The 14,381-nt window shown below is 37.7% G+C and overlaps 1 protein-coding gene across 1 annotated transcript; it reads left to right on the plus strand.

Annotated features, from left to right (window-relative positions):
• The first annotated feature begins 1,862 nt into the window (after nucleotides 1-1,862).
• LOC121730527 (adenylate kinase isoenzyme 6) lies at nucleotides 1,863-12,641 on the plus strand. The gene is made up of 5 exons (XM_042119614.1): nucleotides 1,863-2,011; nucleotides 2,048-2,131; nucleotides 2,249-2,400; nucleotides 4,559-4,704; nucleotides 12,420-12,641. The coding sequence occupies exons 2-5, from the start codon at nucleotides 2,089-2,091 to the stop codon at nucleotides 12,607-12,609; spliced, it is 531 nt and encodes a 176-aa protein (XP_041975548.1). The 5' UTR covers nucleotides 1,863-2,011; nucleotides 2,048-2,088; the 3' UTR covers nucleotides 12,610-12,641.
• The last annotated feature ends 1,740 nt before the right edge of the window (nucleotides 12,642-14,381 follow it).

Raw genomic sequence — 14,381 nt, forward strand, 5'->3', positions numbered from 1 at the left:
GCCAAAAAAGAATCATCTGCTTTTTGGTAAATTGGATCTTTAACAGTTGTACTTATATCAGAAAGTATACTAAGCTTATTATTCTTAACGCTTTCCGGACGTCGTAACAGTAAATCACTCGAAGTAGTGGATTTCTCGATATCAACCTCAGCTCTGTTCGGATTATTTGAGATTTCACTATTTCTTGCAATAAGATCGGTTAAATATGCAACTTGTTGTGATAAAAATTGAAAATGTGCAGCACTCACAGCATCCGGTTGTTTTCTTACTTTTTTAGCTGGGCTTGAAGAATCACTTTCACTATTAGAAGAATCACTTTCATCGCAAACTATATCCGGTGACACTGAACGAACATGTTTTCGAGAATAATAATATTTAATTAAATTTAAATTAAACATTACTTAATTATTATATTTAAATATTAAATATAGCAAGTAAAACTTGTAAACGGCGTGAAAACGACGCTATAATGATGAACAAATTCTGAAACCCCTCTAAAGTGAGACCGTTGGTGGGAGAGGTAGGAAGCGGTAAGAGTGGGGCTGGTGGGGAGTCAACCAATAGCAAGGACTTGTGGACGAAAAGACGGATTGATGTGTGGCGGTACCCACAATTCGCCTAACATTCCTGCATCGCGCTATCGAAGTTTCGGAGAACGGCAAGATATATACAACGTCTGAGATGACGTCAGTGGGCTTCGGCCTGACCGAGCATGCTATCTCGCTCGGTCGGAAGATCTTCCTTTTCGGCCGCCACGAACAACGTTAAATTGGTGACCACCGACAAGAACATACATCCTTCTGGACATCAATCATCATCAACACTCCCCGCCCACCCGCACCACGTCAGCAGACATCAAGCATAACCGGGTCGCCTCGACCATAAGCCGCGTTAGGCTTCCGCGCCGGTCGAACCCGCGTCTGGCTTGAACGGGGCAGCCATAGGCTACAACGACCGATCAACAAGCAGAGCACGGGGTCCCTCTCCTGGTCATTGCACGCGTAGCTTCGGCCCACACCTGACAACACAAGCGCATCGAAGAATACCACAGGTCTTCGGGGGGGAGTGATGTGGCGGTACCCACAATTCGCCTAACATTCCCGGAGAACGGCAAGATATATACAACGTCTGAGATGACGTCAGTGGGCTTCGGCCTGACCGAGCATGCTATCTCGCTCGGTCGGAAGATCTTCCTTTTCGGCCGCCACGAACAACGTTAAAGATGGATGGATTGAGATGGATTCCGGATATTGATACAAAACAGATAATATACCCTTTCTATACCTGTTTGTTAAGGATAGCTCCATAAAGTAACGTTAATTACTATTGATTTTGTGAACATAAGGCGCAAAAATAAATATACTAAAATAATCGTAGCTCAGCTCCGATATCACTTAGAACAATTTTTATTACTAATATATGTTTCTCTAATGTAGTGCTAAAAAATAGTATTGGTTTAATCCCTGGCCGCTGGAAAAAAAAATGACGCCACATGTTCATACAAAGTTACTCAATGCCCTTTGGCAGTATGCGCGATCCGCGGTGCGATGCGCGCCGCGGTCCGCGGCACGCTGTCGCGCGCGATCGTGGATCGGCAGTAAAGATGCCAAAACTGACATAGACATTACGGGTTCCGAAATCAGTATACTGGTCGATGATATATATTTGATGAGATATGATTGGCTATCGAGACTTGGCAAGGGCCAATGGCACGCGCGGATTGGCCAATGGCCATGGGACGTATTTTTCCGTTTAGACTTCTGGAGTTTAGAAACACACCCTCAAAAATTTCCGATTTTATTTTGACATAAACATAACCATAGTCCATAACCACAGATTACTACCTAGTTTAAATTTGTCCATAACGCACGTGTATGTTTTAAAGTATTTGTTTATTAAAATGTATTTAATCATATTACATTCAGACGTCTGTGTATTGTGGTAAATGTATATTTCTAAATAAGTATCAACTAGTGGTGTTGAGCAATCTGAAATTATCAGAGGTTATAGTCAGAGAATATAATCACTATAAAGTATAAAGTACCTAAAACAAATCGAGAAGTCGTTCAATTTTCTATAATAATAATTATGGAACAACCAAAGCGACATTTACCTAATATCTTATTAACAGGTGAGCTATTAACTTTCATAATAGTTGGTGATAAAAAAAATCCAATTACACAGTGTATCTTATTTTATTATAAGGTGTACCTTGAATATTATATTCATTAGAAAATGTTACTTTTAGGAACGCCTGGCGTAGGTAAGTCGACTATAGCCAAGCAACTAGCAGAGAGGACAAATTTTACATGGAGAGATGTTTCACGGTTGGCAGAGGAACACAACTGCTTGGATGAGTACGACTCTCAATATGAATGTCCATTTTTGAATGAAGACAAGGTAATTATTACAACTTATAAATTTAAATATTTTTATGTAATGCATAAAAATGGAAACATAGGCATTGTATCACTAGCTGAGGCGATCGACGCTTGGAAACGTGTTTGTCCCAGTGACGTTCCTGTCAACCCCAACATCCAAAAGAATTGGGATGAACCCCTAATAAAATTGGCACAGTCAGAGATCCTAAGTTCATCGTCCACTACAGATCGCGCGCGTCTCCTGGCGTCCGCTGAGCCGGAATCAGGTTATTATTACAGGCTCCAGGCATACCCATCATCCAATACCGGAACACTGTTAGACAATCATACATTCAACTTATCACTCAGTTTGCGACTAGGAGCTAATATCAGCGAACCCCACCGCTGCCACTGCGGCGCCGCAGTAGACCGCCAGGCCACCACGGTCTGTCTTGTCGACACAGCGCCGGCCGCCAGTCCCGCCATGCTTCCTTGAACGACGTGATCCGCAGGGCCCTTGCCTCTGTCAACGTGCCGGCCACAAAAGACAAACAAAAGAAGAAAATATGAAGCACTGGGGAATGATTACTTTTTTGTACCTTTCGGGGTTGAAACCCTGGGTCCGTGGGGCCCTGGTGCCAAACAAATGTTCAGAGAGTTATCCCAGACTGGTTGAGAAAACTAACGATCCCAGAGCTGGCGCTTACCTCGGCCAACGTATTAGTCTTGCGATACAGCGAGGTAATGCTGCCAGCCTCTTGGGTACATTGCCCGCAGCCTCTGTTTTAGTCTTGTTATAGTCTTTGTTTTATATTTTAGCATTATTTATAGCAATTATTACTTATTATTATAATTATTAGTTAGCTTCTAAAAACATCAGTATATTTAGTAAAATTTATTTTATATGAAACTAGATGTCCCGCGCGGCTTCGCCCGCGTAAATTAGAAATTTTACAGAATCCGTAGGTACATTTTCCCATAAAAAATATTTCCCCCGTTTTTCCCACATTTTCCTGAGTTTCTTCTGTCGTATTAGTCTTAGAGTAATAATATAATATAACCTTCTCGATAAATGATGAGTCTTACTCGATAAATGATCTATCTAACACTGAGATAAGTTTTTAAATCGGACCTGTAGTTCCTGAGATTGACGCGTTCAAGCAAACATACTCTTCCGGTTTATAATATTAGGTAGATATAGATTTTTTTTAATTATCGCTTGACAAACTCGAGTCTCGATCTAAAAGACTATGAAATGGTATAATATGGTAGTGATGATGATGATGATGATGATGAAGAATGTAATTTGCATAGTAGCATATGCTTTCTGTTCTTAAAACAACGCCGAAACTCCCAAACTTGTATCTATAAAGAATCAGGAATTCTCTCAGCACCTTCCGAACCACGGTATACCAGGTATATCTCGGTGCAAAATCTTACTTGTTGGTAGCATATGCTTAGAATACTTCTCACGAAACCGAAGTCACTATATGTTTCCCTATAAGTTTTGAGGAGTTCCCTCGATTACTTATGGATCCTTCATCAGATCACCACTTTTGTGAATATAATACCAAATTGGGATGATACCCTATACACCAAAAGAAAAATTTTGAAAATCGGTTAACAAACGGCGGAGTAATCGTTGAATATAAGAAAACGAACATAACACCTCCCCCATTTTGAAAGTCGGTTAAAATTGTAGCCTATGTGTTATATATTTAATATTTTAATCAGCACATGAATTGAATAACAAAATTTTTTTCAAATTAATCGTAGCACCATCTGTCAGGACAAACTAAAATTGAAATAGAATAATATTGAATGCGATGATAGCGCCGTCCGCCGGATCTAATGTAAAACATTCCAAAATCAACAACTCCTTATAAATAAGAAATTAATTGAAAAAACATTTTCCAGTAGACCAAACTGTAAATCTAAACCATTCTCGAATCTCCACGAACACACACAAAAAATTTCATCAAAATTGGTCCAGTCGTTTAGGAGGAGTTCAGTCACATACACACGCACACAAGAAATATATATATTAAGATAAACACAAATCGGAGATTTTTATGCATAAAAATATTTAAATTTAAGTATAAATATATACTTATAATAAAAGTGACAAAAATAAAACTTACTGTAAGTACAGTGATTTTTCATTATTTGTTCTCTATATTTATCTCTCTCTCCTCCAGTTACTAGATGTAATGGAAAGCATGATGAAGAAGGGTGGCAACATTGTTGACTATCATGGCAGCGAGCTCTTCCCGGAGAGATGGTTTGACGGGGTGTTTGTGATACGAGCCAATAACACAGTGCTATATGACAGACTAACAGCCAGGTATACCACAATAATTATTAAGACATTCTTGTTTTTTAAGTTGTCTTGAAATGAAGTTAATTTTATGCAATTCAGCAATCATAGATTTTGAGCATACAACTAATAGGCTACTTGACCTATATTCAATTTCATTAAACAAATGCATATTTCTATTAGAACTTGGCCTAGGAAACCTTACCCTTATCATGAAATAAAAGCTTATGCTTGATAAATAAGGTCGATTTGAAAATATGATTTTATGAAAATAGAATTTGTACTGACAAAAACGCTTTTGCGGTACTTCTGATTTGAATGTGACGTCATCAGACTCCTAATTTAATATCTTTTATTTATCGCGCTCTTTACATGTAAGTTTATTTGTACATAAATAATAAGAATAAGCCTAGAAAGATTTGTAAAATATATTTTCTTGGTTAATTCAAATAAAACATCAGTTTTATACTTCTTCTTTTTTTTATGGCGGCCTCAGTGACTTCAGTGAGTTGCCAATGTCAGAGTGATTTTGGGTAGACTTTGGTCTATATTGCAGGTCCGGTGAAGAAACAAGGTACAGTGTCTAATAATACTTTAAATTCTGTTGAATATATCTAAAACAAACACAAACATATAGAGGTTAGTAAAACATCACAATTTCATATTGTTAGAACGAAAATATGTACACAGAATATCAATAAAAGAGGTATTTACATAGCATAAAATTGATTCAAAATTGATAGGGCGAGGAATATTGGTAGGGCGGAGGTCATAAAGGGAGGACTGGTTTTTGGGACAGCAGAAAAAGATATGGTCCAAGGTACCCTCATCTAGGCCACACTCACAAAGAGAACTGTCCTTGAGTAACATAGAATATCATTGGTCCTTGACCCTTATTTTTACTAAAACACTGGGGAACAGCAATGACCCAACCTAACTTAGCAAACAGTTGAGCAAACCGTTTTGCTGCTTTGCGCGTATTTGAAGAACCAAGGCCTTACTGGAACTTCACTTTGAATGTCAAAGTAATGTTTGCCTTTTATGTTACTTGAGCTGGCCCATTCTCTATTCCACGTAATATATAAATGTTTTTTAGCCACTGGAATCAGATCCTGACAGTATAACTGGTAATGAGTTAGTGCGCCTGTTGTAACAGCTTCCTTAGCGTATGCGTCCACACTCTCATTTTTTTTTTTATGAAATAAGGGGGCAAACGAGCAAACGGGTGACCTGATGGAAAGCAACTTCCGTCGCCCATGGACACTCGCAGCATCAGAAGAGCTGCAGGTGCGTTGCCGGCCTTTTGAGAGGGTAATAGGGGAGGGTAGGGATGGGAAGGGAATTGGGGAGGGTAGGGAAGGGAATAGGGTAGGGGATTGGGCCTCCGGTAAACTCACTCACTCGACGAAACACAGCGCTAGCGCTGTTTCACGCCGGTTTTGTGTGAGAACGTGGTATTTCTCCGGTCGAGCCGACCCATTCGTGCCGAAGCATGGCTCTCCCACGTATAAATCATTGCCAGTAATACCACTATGGTTCGGGATCCAAGCCAAAACAACATTTATATTTTGTAAGTGACACCCAAGGAGAAGTTGCTTTATTTTCAAGATTAAAGGAGTTCTAAACTTAATATTACAAAACTGGTTGGCCATGAGACCTTCTAATGGACTTTTGGAGTTCGAAAGGATAATGGAGTTATTGAGTTTGTGAGACTCAATGAACAATATAGCCTCATAGATGGTAAGTACTTCACCTGTATACACAGACGAAGTGGGAGGCAATTTAAAATTTAAAACAACATTAACCTTCGGAATCCAAACCGCAGCACCAACACAGCCATCATCAGATAATTTTGACGCATCAGTGAAAACAAGCAACCAATCCCTGAAGTGTTGATCAATGATGTTCTTGAATTGAGAGTTGGCAGAGGAAGAATCTTTTTCTATGGGTAAGTTGAGCAAAACTTTTGGAACAAATGTTATAGCATTAAAGGGGGTGGAAAAGAGAGGATTAAGGGTGCACTGGACAAGGGAGACGGGTTAACTTAAGGTAGCTGACTAGGAGACATGGAGTTTCTTTGTGTGACTAATAATTTGATGTGGAAACAAGTTGGGACAGAGTGTGAAGTTTGCCAATTAACGGGTGATAGGAATATTGGAAGATTTTAAACAAAAGCCGGTCTGATAAATATTGCCTCCTGATGTGAAGTGGAGGGTCAACGCACTCAACCTGAAGTGCGTTGATTGGTGTTGACTTCATGGCCCCAACAATAATCCTCAATGACTTGGCCTGTATCTTATCCAGGTTTTTTAAAGGAAGCTTATTGCAGGGCTCAAGTAAAAACGACCCATAATCAAGATGACTACGAATAAGAGCATTATACACAAGCCTCTGGGTGTATGGATGAGAGCCCCACTATACTCCACTTAAGGAGCGCAAAATGTTTATTTTTTTCGCACTTTTGTGCTGTGTGCTGATTTTGGTAAGTTAACCAGTCAATTTGGAATCTAAAATAACACCTAAAAACTTGATCTTATCCTTAACCGGGAAAACTTGATCTCTGTATTGAATAGAAATATTGGGTATTGTTCTGGCCCGGGAGAAAACAACTACTGAACTTTTTGGGATAGAAATTGATAAGCCATGTCGGTCTATCCATTCCATGAGATATCTAATGGCTGAGTTAAGGCGAGATATACACTCCATTATATCCTTTGAGGAAATGTAAATTGATATGTCGTCCGCATTTTGAAGGATCTCACAGAAACTTAAAACTGACAAATCCAAATCGTAGGAGTAAATTTTGTACAGGGTAGGACTGAGAGGAGATCCTTGGGGAAGGCCTATAAAAACCTGCATGGGAGGTAAGGATGAATTTTGAGTGGATATTACGATGGAACGGCAGGAAAGGTAATTACAGATGAAATTTGTCATCCTCACAGGGACACTCAGCTGTAGCAATTTTTGCCTGAGCACTGGAAGACGGACATTATCATATGCGGCAGACACATCAAGAAACATTCCCACCACATGTTCGTTTCTCGAAAAGGCTATGCGGATGTCAGTCACAAAAGTGCCTAAACTATCCACAGTGCTACAGCCCCTTCGAAAACCGAATTGTGTTTTGGACAAGAGCCTCTTACTCTCCAGCAGCCATTCTAACCTATTTTTAATAAGATGTTCTAAAATTTTTGGTAAAGTGTCCGAAAGTGCAATGGGTCTATAACCTAATGGGTCACTACTAAGTTTGCCCGGTTTAAGGATAAGGACTATAATTTGGGTCTTCCATTCCTCAGGGGGGACTTCAGAAAGGAAAATAGCATTAAGGATTCTGAGGCAAGTTTCTTGTGTAGTGCGTCCACTATTCACTATAAATTAATAAGGAATCCCATCAATGCGAGGAGCAGAATCCTTTAAAGAGCCCAAAACCAATCTAAACTCCTCCATCGAAAATGGAGCATCCAAATCATGACTGCAATTTTGAGGTGTAGAAATAAAATTTTGACATTCTTCCTGTTTTCTGTTGGAAAATTCGTTTATCCAACTAGATGAATCGTTGGACTGACGGTTATCGCTTTCTACAGAGCCACGAAATTTTTTAACATTTTTCCAAACATCTGAAGGCCGAGACATGGGTGAAAGACTCGAACGGAATTGCCGCCACCCATTTTTCTTTTTTTCCGATAATAAAAATCTTACTTCAGCAGCAATTCTTTTATAATTTAAAAAGTTTTCTAGTGTCATCGCCCTACAGTACAATTTTTCAGCGTCTTTACGACGCTTTACGGCACTGGTGCATTCAGCATCCCACCACGGAGGGGAGATAGCTTTTTGGCTGCCCGTTTGCTTTAGAGGGATTGCCCTATCCGCAGCCATCAAGAGCACATTTCTTAAATTGCTGTAGGAGGAAAGGATGTTGTTAGGGTTGACAGGAGGTAAGTGACAAACTTCAGAGTCTGTTATGTCTGCAAATTCAGACCAATTGGCAGAACTAATTTTATATTTAAGACGGGGTGAATTTGTGGGTATTGACGGTCTAGTCTGTCTGTATGTTATTTTTGTTATAATGGGGAAATGGTCACTACCAAAAGAATCTGAAAGGACTGCCCAGGAACATGAAGAGGAAAGGGAAGGGGAGCACAATGACAGGTCTACGACACTCCTCGGGTTCTGTAAAGGAGAGACCCGACGAGTAGCAGAGCCATCATTGAGGACAACCAGGTTATTAACATCGATAAGATCGATGAGGGAGGAGGAATTCGAATCGTCAAGGTGGGAGCCCCAAGAAGTATGGTGAGTATTAAAATCGCCCAATACAACCAAGGGGGATGGACAGGAGGAAATAATGGAGGATATTTCGGAGAATATGGAAGGATTTGGATGAGGGACATACACAGACACAAAAACAGTATCTAAAACAGACAGCTACAATATTAAAATTACTACTATTTACAGATAGATTATGTACAGAATATGTACATTGGCTGGAGACCAAAATGGCTACTCCAGCTCTACCATCAGATCTGTCGTCCCGGAAACAGGCATAGCCCGGTACCCGAAAACGAGAACCAGGCACCAACCAAGTCTCCTGGACGGCAAGAATTGATGGCTTGTGAGTATTTATAAGCCAAAGAATGTCGGATTTTTTATTTCTGATGCTGCTCTACTGTATCACAGTGTGAGCCATTATTGGGTAACAGTTTTGTGAGTGAGGTCAGGTTCTCAAGAGTTTTGTACGGTAATGAGTCGCTAGACCTTGAAATCAGGTCTAAAAAGAAGTAGGATAAATTGTTCAGTAGGTTGTCATTTCTGGACAGGGTAAGGTTGGTGGATGGGGAAGAGATTTCAGGATCCGAAGGAAAAGCGCAACCATTAGGAGACTGGGAAGTTGGTTCTTGGATTATGTTACGATGTGCCTGGTGATCGTAACCAGGATACAATATATCCAGCACTTGAAACAGCAGGTTGATCAATGAAAGAATTAGCATGTTCGTATGATTGAAATTCAATCGAAACACGACTACGGCCAATTCTCTTAACTCCATCAATTTTGATGTTATTTATATTATTTTTAAAAAGGAAATGTCCAAATTGGATAGGGTTAAGAAAACCAGTATCAGACTCAGACTTCGACACGTGAACAATGTACGGCGCAGCATCATCGGCACTATACAACTTTTTGTTGGCAAATTCGGGGTTCACATAATGCAATTGTATTGATGGCACGGAATGTGTGTTACTAGTTGCCTTTTTAGGCTGTGGTTCCGGAATGTCCTGGTTTGCTCTTTTTCTATTACTTGTACCACCACCGGGTTCAGGGGGATCTGTGTCCAGCTCCATTATGCCAGTAAAACAAACACTTAACCTAAAAACAAAAATTAACTAAAACTATATACTTACGACGAATCAACCATAAAATATAACACACAACACAAAATACAAATGAGATATTTCAACAAATAATGTAAATACACACAAAAATGTAAGAAAACAGTATTAAAATTGAAAATAATGAAAAGACGCTTGTTGACAGCACTCAACCAAAGAGCAAAGTCTCAGTTTTATATATTACTAGCTGTTGCCCGCGACTTCGTCCGCGTGGACTTCAGTTTATAGCGCGCGATGTCAACAAAATTGGTGTCAAAAGCTTTTATAAAAAAACCCTGGTACCCCTTAAATCAATACAGCTGTGCAGTGTGCAAACAATAAGTACTTCATTTTTGTATGTTAAACTTTATATATTATGCCAAATTTTAAAGCTTATTTAGCCCCCCAATTACACAACTTTACCCATAAACTATTTATCATTGATAGATTTAGCCCCAATTTCACCAACGTCTGTTAGTGTTAACAGCTTGTTAAATTATCCTGTCTTCTCTTTCATTCATATGAAAAACGAAACAGCTAACGTGGTACTAATTCAAGCATTAACTTTAACAGTCGTTGGTGAAATTTGGTCTTAAGGTTACGTCACTGCCTGCACAGATAAAGTACTGAGTTATTTAATACCGTAGAATAGATATAACAATCGAAAAAAATCGAGACTTAAATGTAAGATGATACCACCTCTTATAGAAAGACTTTTGAGCAAGCGTCAGCGCGATGTAGAAGACGCACGGCGCCATCTATTATGAATTTTTTGAACAAATTTACGACCCTTACAACCCTTTTTTCCAGTAAAAAAGTAGCCTATGTCCTTTCTCAGGCTTTAGACTATCAGTATACAAAATTTCATTACAATCGGTTCGTTAGTTTTGGCGTTTGGCGTGAAAGCGAGACTGACAGACAGACAGACAGACAGAGATACTTTCGCATTCATAATATTAGTACAGATTATGTGCACACTGCACAGCTGTTTTTGGGTATTTTGATTAATTAAGGGCCGCGCTACACCGGAATGGCAACGGCGAGGCGAGCACTTTCAGCGCTGCCATTCCGGTGTAGCGCGCTGCGCGGCCCTAAGAGGGGTACCACTTACCAGGGTTTTAAAAAGTTTTTAAATTTGACACAAATTTTGTTGACACCGCGCGCTATAAACTAAAGTCCACGCGGACGAAGTCGCGGGCAACAGCTAGTTATGAATAAAAACAATAATATATAATAAAGTAGGTATGATTAGTTCTGTTATAATAATGAAGTAAAAAATAAAGCGCCATCTGTTTTCATATATTAGAATTAAAATGTAAAAATATTTTCTGGATGGAATATAGGCCAACACAACACACTCGAACTCCTTAGAAATGCAGTAGGAGTTCTATAAGATAAGATAGATTGATTATTATTATAGCAAGTGATAATATTAATTAACATAATATTCTAACGTATTAAAAACTATAAACAAAAACATAATAACTAATAAGTATGATTAGTTCTATGTTACAACGAAGTAAAAAAAAAGCGCCATCTGTTGAATCGTATTAGAACTAAAACGTCCATTGCATCGCGTCGATATATTTCTGGATTTTTTATAATATTATACATAAAATATATTTAAGATTTTTGAAATATTATTTTAATACACATCCAAGACCCAGGAACATTGAAAACTTTTTGTTCCGCCTGCGGGACTCGAACCCAGGACCCCCGGGATGAGCGCTGGCCACGCGCAATGCGAAGTAATTTTCATCGATATTTTCATGGAAATAAGATATTTTCCCACATCAAAATGTAGCCTATGTCCTTTCTCAGACTCTAGAATAACTGTGTACAAAATTTCATTGCAATCGGTTCAGTAGTTTTGGCGTGAAAGCGAGACAGACAGACAGACAGACAGACAGACAGACAGACAGAGATACTTTCGCATTTATAATATTAGTATAGATCTCCATTTATTGTAGACGGGAAATGAAATGGCCAAAACTTTTCTACAAAAGTTTTCAACATTACAAATGATTTCTAATTTCTTATTTAGCACATACAATTTTTCAATAAAGAGAGTCTAAAATACAAAACGTATGACGTCACACTATGGCGGACAGTGTTTTCGGCGCCATTTATAAGGCATATTTTTCAACTAATATTTTTATGAGTTTCTACTGTGTAAAATATTAAAATATTAGTTTTTTTTTTATTTTTTTTTCATTAACATGAAGAAAAAGATTAGGTCAAGTAGCCTATTGTAGCCTTATAACTAATTGTGCGTGGTGCTAAAATAGAATATTACCACCATACCAAATACCGCAATCAATATTCTTTTGTGTTGAATGATTCTGTACTCATCAGCTTACATCGTTTATTTCCAGGGGCTACACAGGTAAAAAATTGGAAGATAATATTCAATGTGAAATTTTTGAAACCCTACTCGAGGAAGCCCAGTCTGCTTATAAGCCAGAAATAATCACAGAACTCAGGAACGAGACAGAAGAAAATATAATTGATAATGTCAATACGATTGTTAACTGGATAGAGAGGTGGAAGGAAGAAAATTTGTAGCTATTTACAATAAATTGTCTATTTACACAACATAATTTTGTTTATATTTTATAACATTATACTATAGGGTAAGCAAGTAGTTTTAGGTGGGGTTCGGATACTGTGGGAAAATTTTAACGTGGTCCAGAAAAAAACAACTTGTCCTATGTAGCTTAAAAACATTATTTTAATTATTAAAAGTATAGTATATACCTTATCTACACTTCCGGTTCAGCGTAAGACAAGTGAACATCTGTGCTATCTGCTCCTATCATATAATATCACTAAGTAATGAAAAATAGTGCTATTTTGTCAAAAAAGGGAATTTCTCGCCGCAGCAGCCGTGACTTCAATCAAAAATTTGTGTGGAAATAAAACATTGTAAGTTAATCAAGAATTATCTACCCTCTTACTTTAATAGAAACAAAATTAAAGTGGCAAATGACAGGTGACACTGACAACTCCATTTCCGCCATATAGTGGCAGTGACAGATGACAACCACTTAACCGTAAATAGGGATACCTGAAGTGCCATAAATATTACGATTTCTCATGTGCCAATATTCTCGATAAGAAAATATTTACATCCATGACTAAGGATTCGAAAACCAAGTGGAAATGTTATGAATGTAAAAGTAAACTTCCAAAAACAAGAAACACAAATACCCCTGTACGTAACTTAAGATTTCAGCTGTATAAATATTTTTATAAGTATTATATAAAAGAGATTTAACACTTGCCTATCTGATACTAGGTTGATAATAAGGTGTAAGACAAATATAGTACCTATTGATGAAAGCTGTGTATGAATATGTATCTAAGGTATATTTAAGTGAGAAAATAAATGAAAAAACATTTAAAAACGAGTATTTATTAAATTTCTTTTAATTTAAGCTTTTGAGTGAATATATATTATCTTCCTAGGACTTCGTCATCATTACACTTGCAATTCTTTACTAGCAATGTAGTAAGTACTTATACCATCACAGTGTTAGCAATCATCCTTTATCCTGAAAAATATTTGGTTCAGCGTACACAGTACTAATGATGTAAAATGCCTTACAAGGCACGAAAAGGGGATTATTAAACTTATAAATTGCCTGTTTATGTTACAATAATACCTATTTGAAAGCTCAAAAAAACGTAGGTACCTAGTTCAAGAATGAGTTCAAGTTCAACAAACTATGTTCAACTCATGACATCAACTCTGTTGTAATGCATGTAATTGTAATCCACAAGTTTGATGCATTTCTAAGACTTTTTTAAGGTTCATTATTTAGCGTAGGTATCAAATACCAATAAACTTATCAATTTCTTGCATAAAACATAATCTCTATAAACATAAATAATAATATCTACAGTACCTAATTTTTTTTTTTTTGTCTCCTTTAATTGCCGACACAGTGACCTGCCAATGTCAGAGAATTCTTTCTCCTCTAGATCGCCATGCTTGTGATAATATAAACATAAAGGAGTGTTATTTTCTCAGTGTTTTGATAAAGGGCTTATAAAATACCAAAAAAATATAAATAAAACCATTTACACATTTATAATAATTACCTTTAAATACAATAAATCGGTGCAAAAGTTACTATTCCTACATTGACCACGTTATATAATAGAAAATAGTATATTTATCAATCTTTTTTTAAACTTTATTTTCATCTTGATTTACAATTTTTCCGTTAGTCATTATGGCTAAGCCATTTTCAATTCCTAAAAAAAAATCCGTTAGTCAAATTTGACGTTCCTTTTTGACATTTCTTTATCCAGTTCAGAGACAAATATTACAG

The sequence above is a fragment of the Aricia agestis genome, chromosome 9, assembly GCF_905147365.1.
Source record: "Aricia agestis chromosome 9, ilAriAges1.1, whole genome shotgun sequence".
NCBI lineage: Eukaryota > Metazoa > Arthropoda > Insecta > Lepidoptera > Lycaenidae > Aricia > Aricia agestis.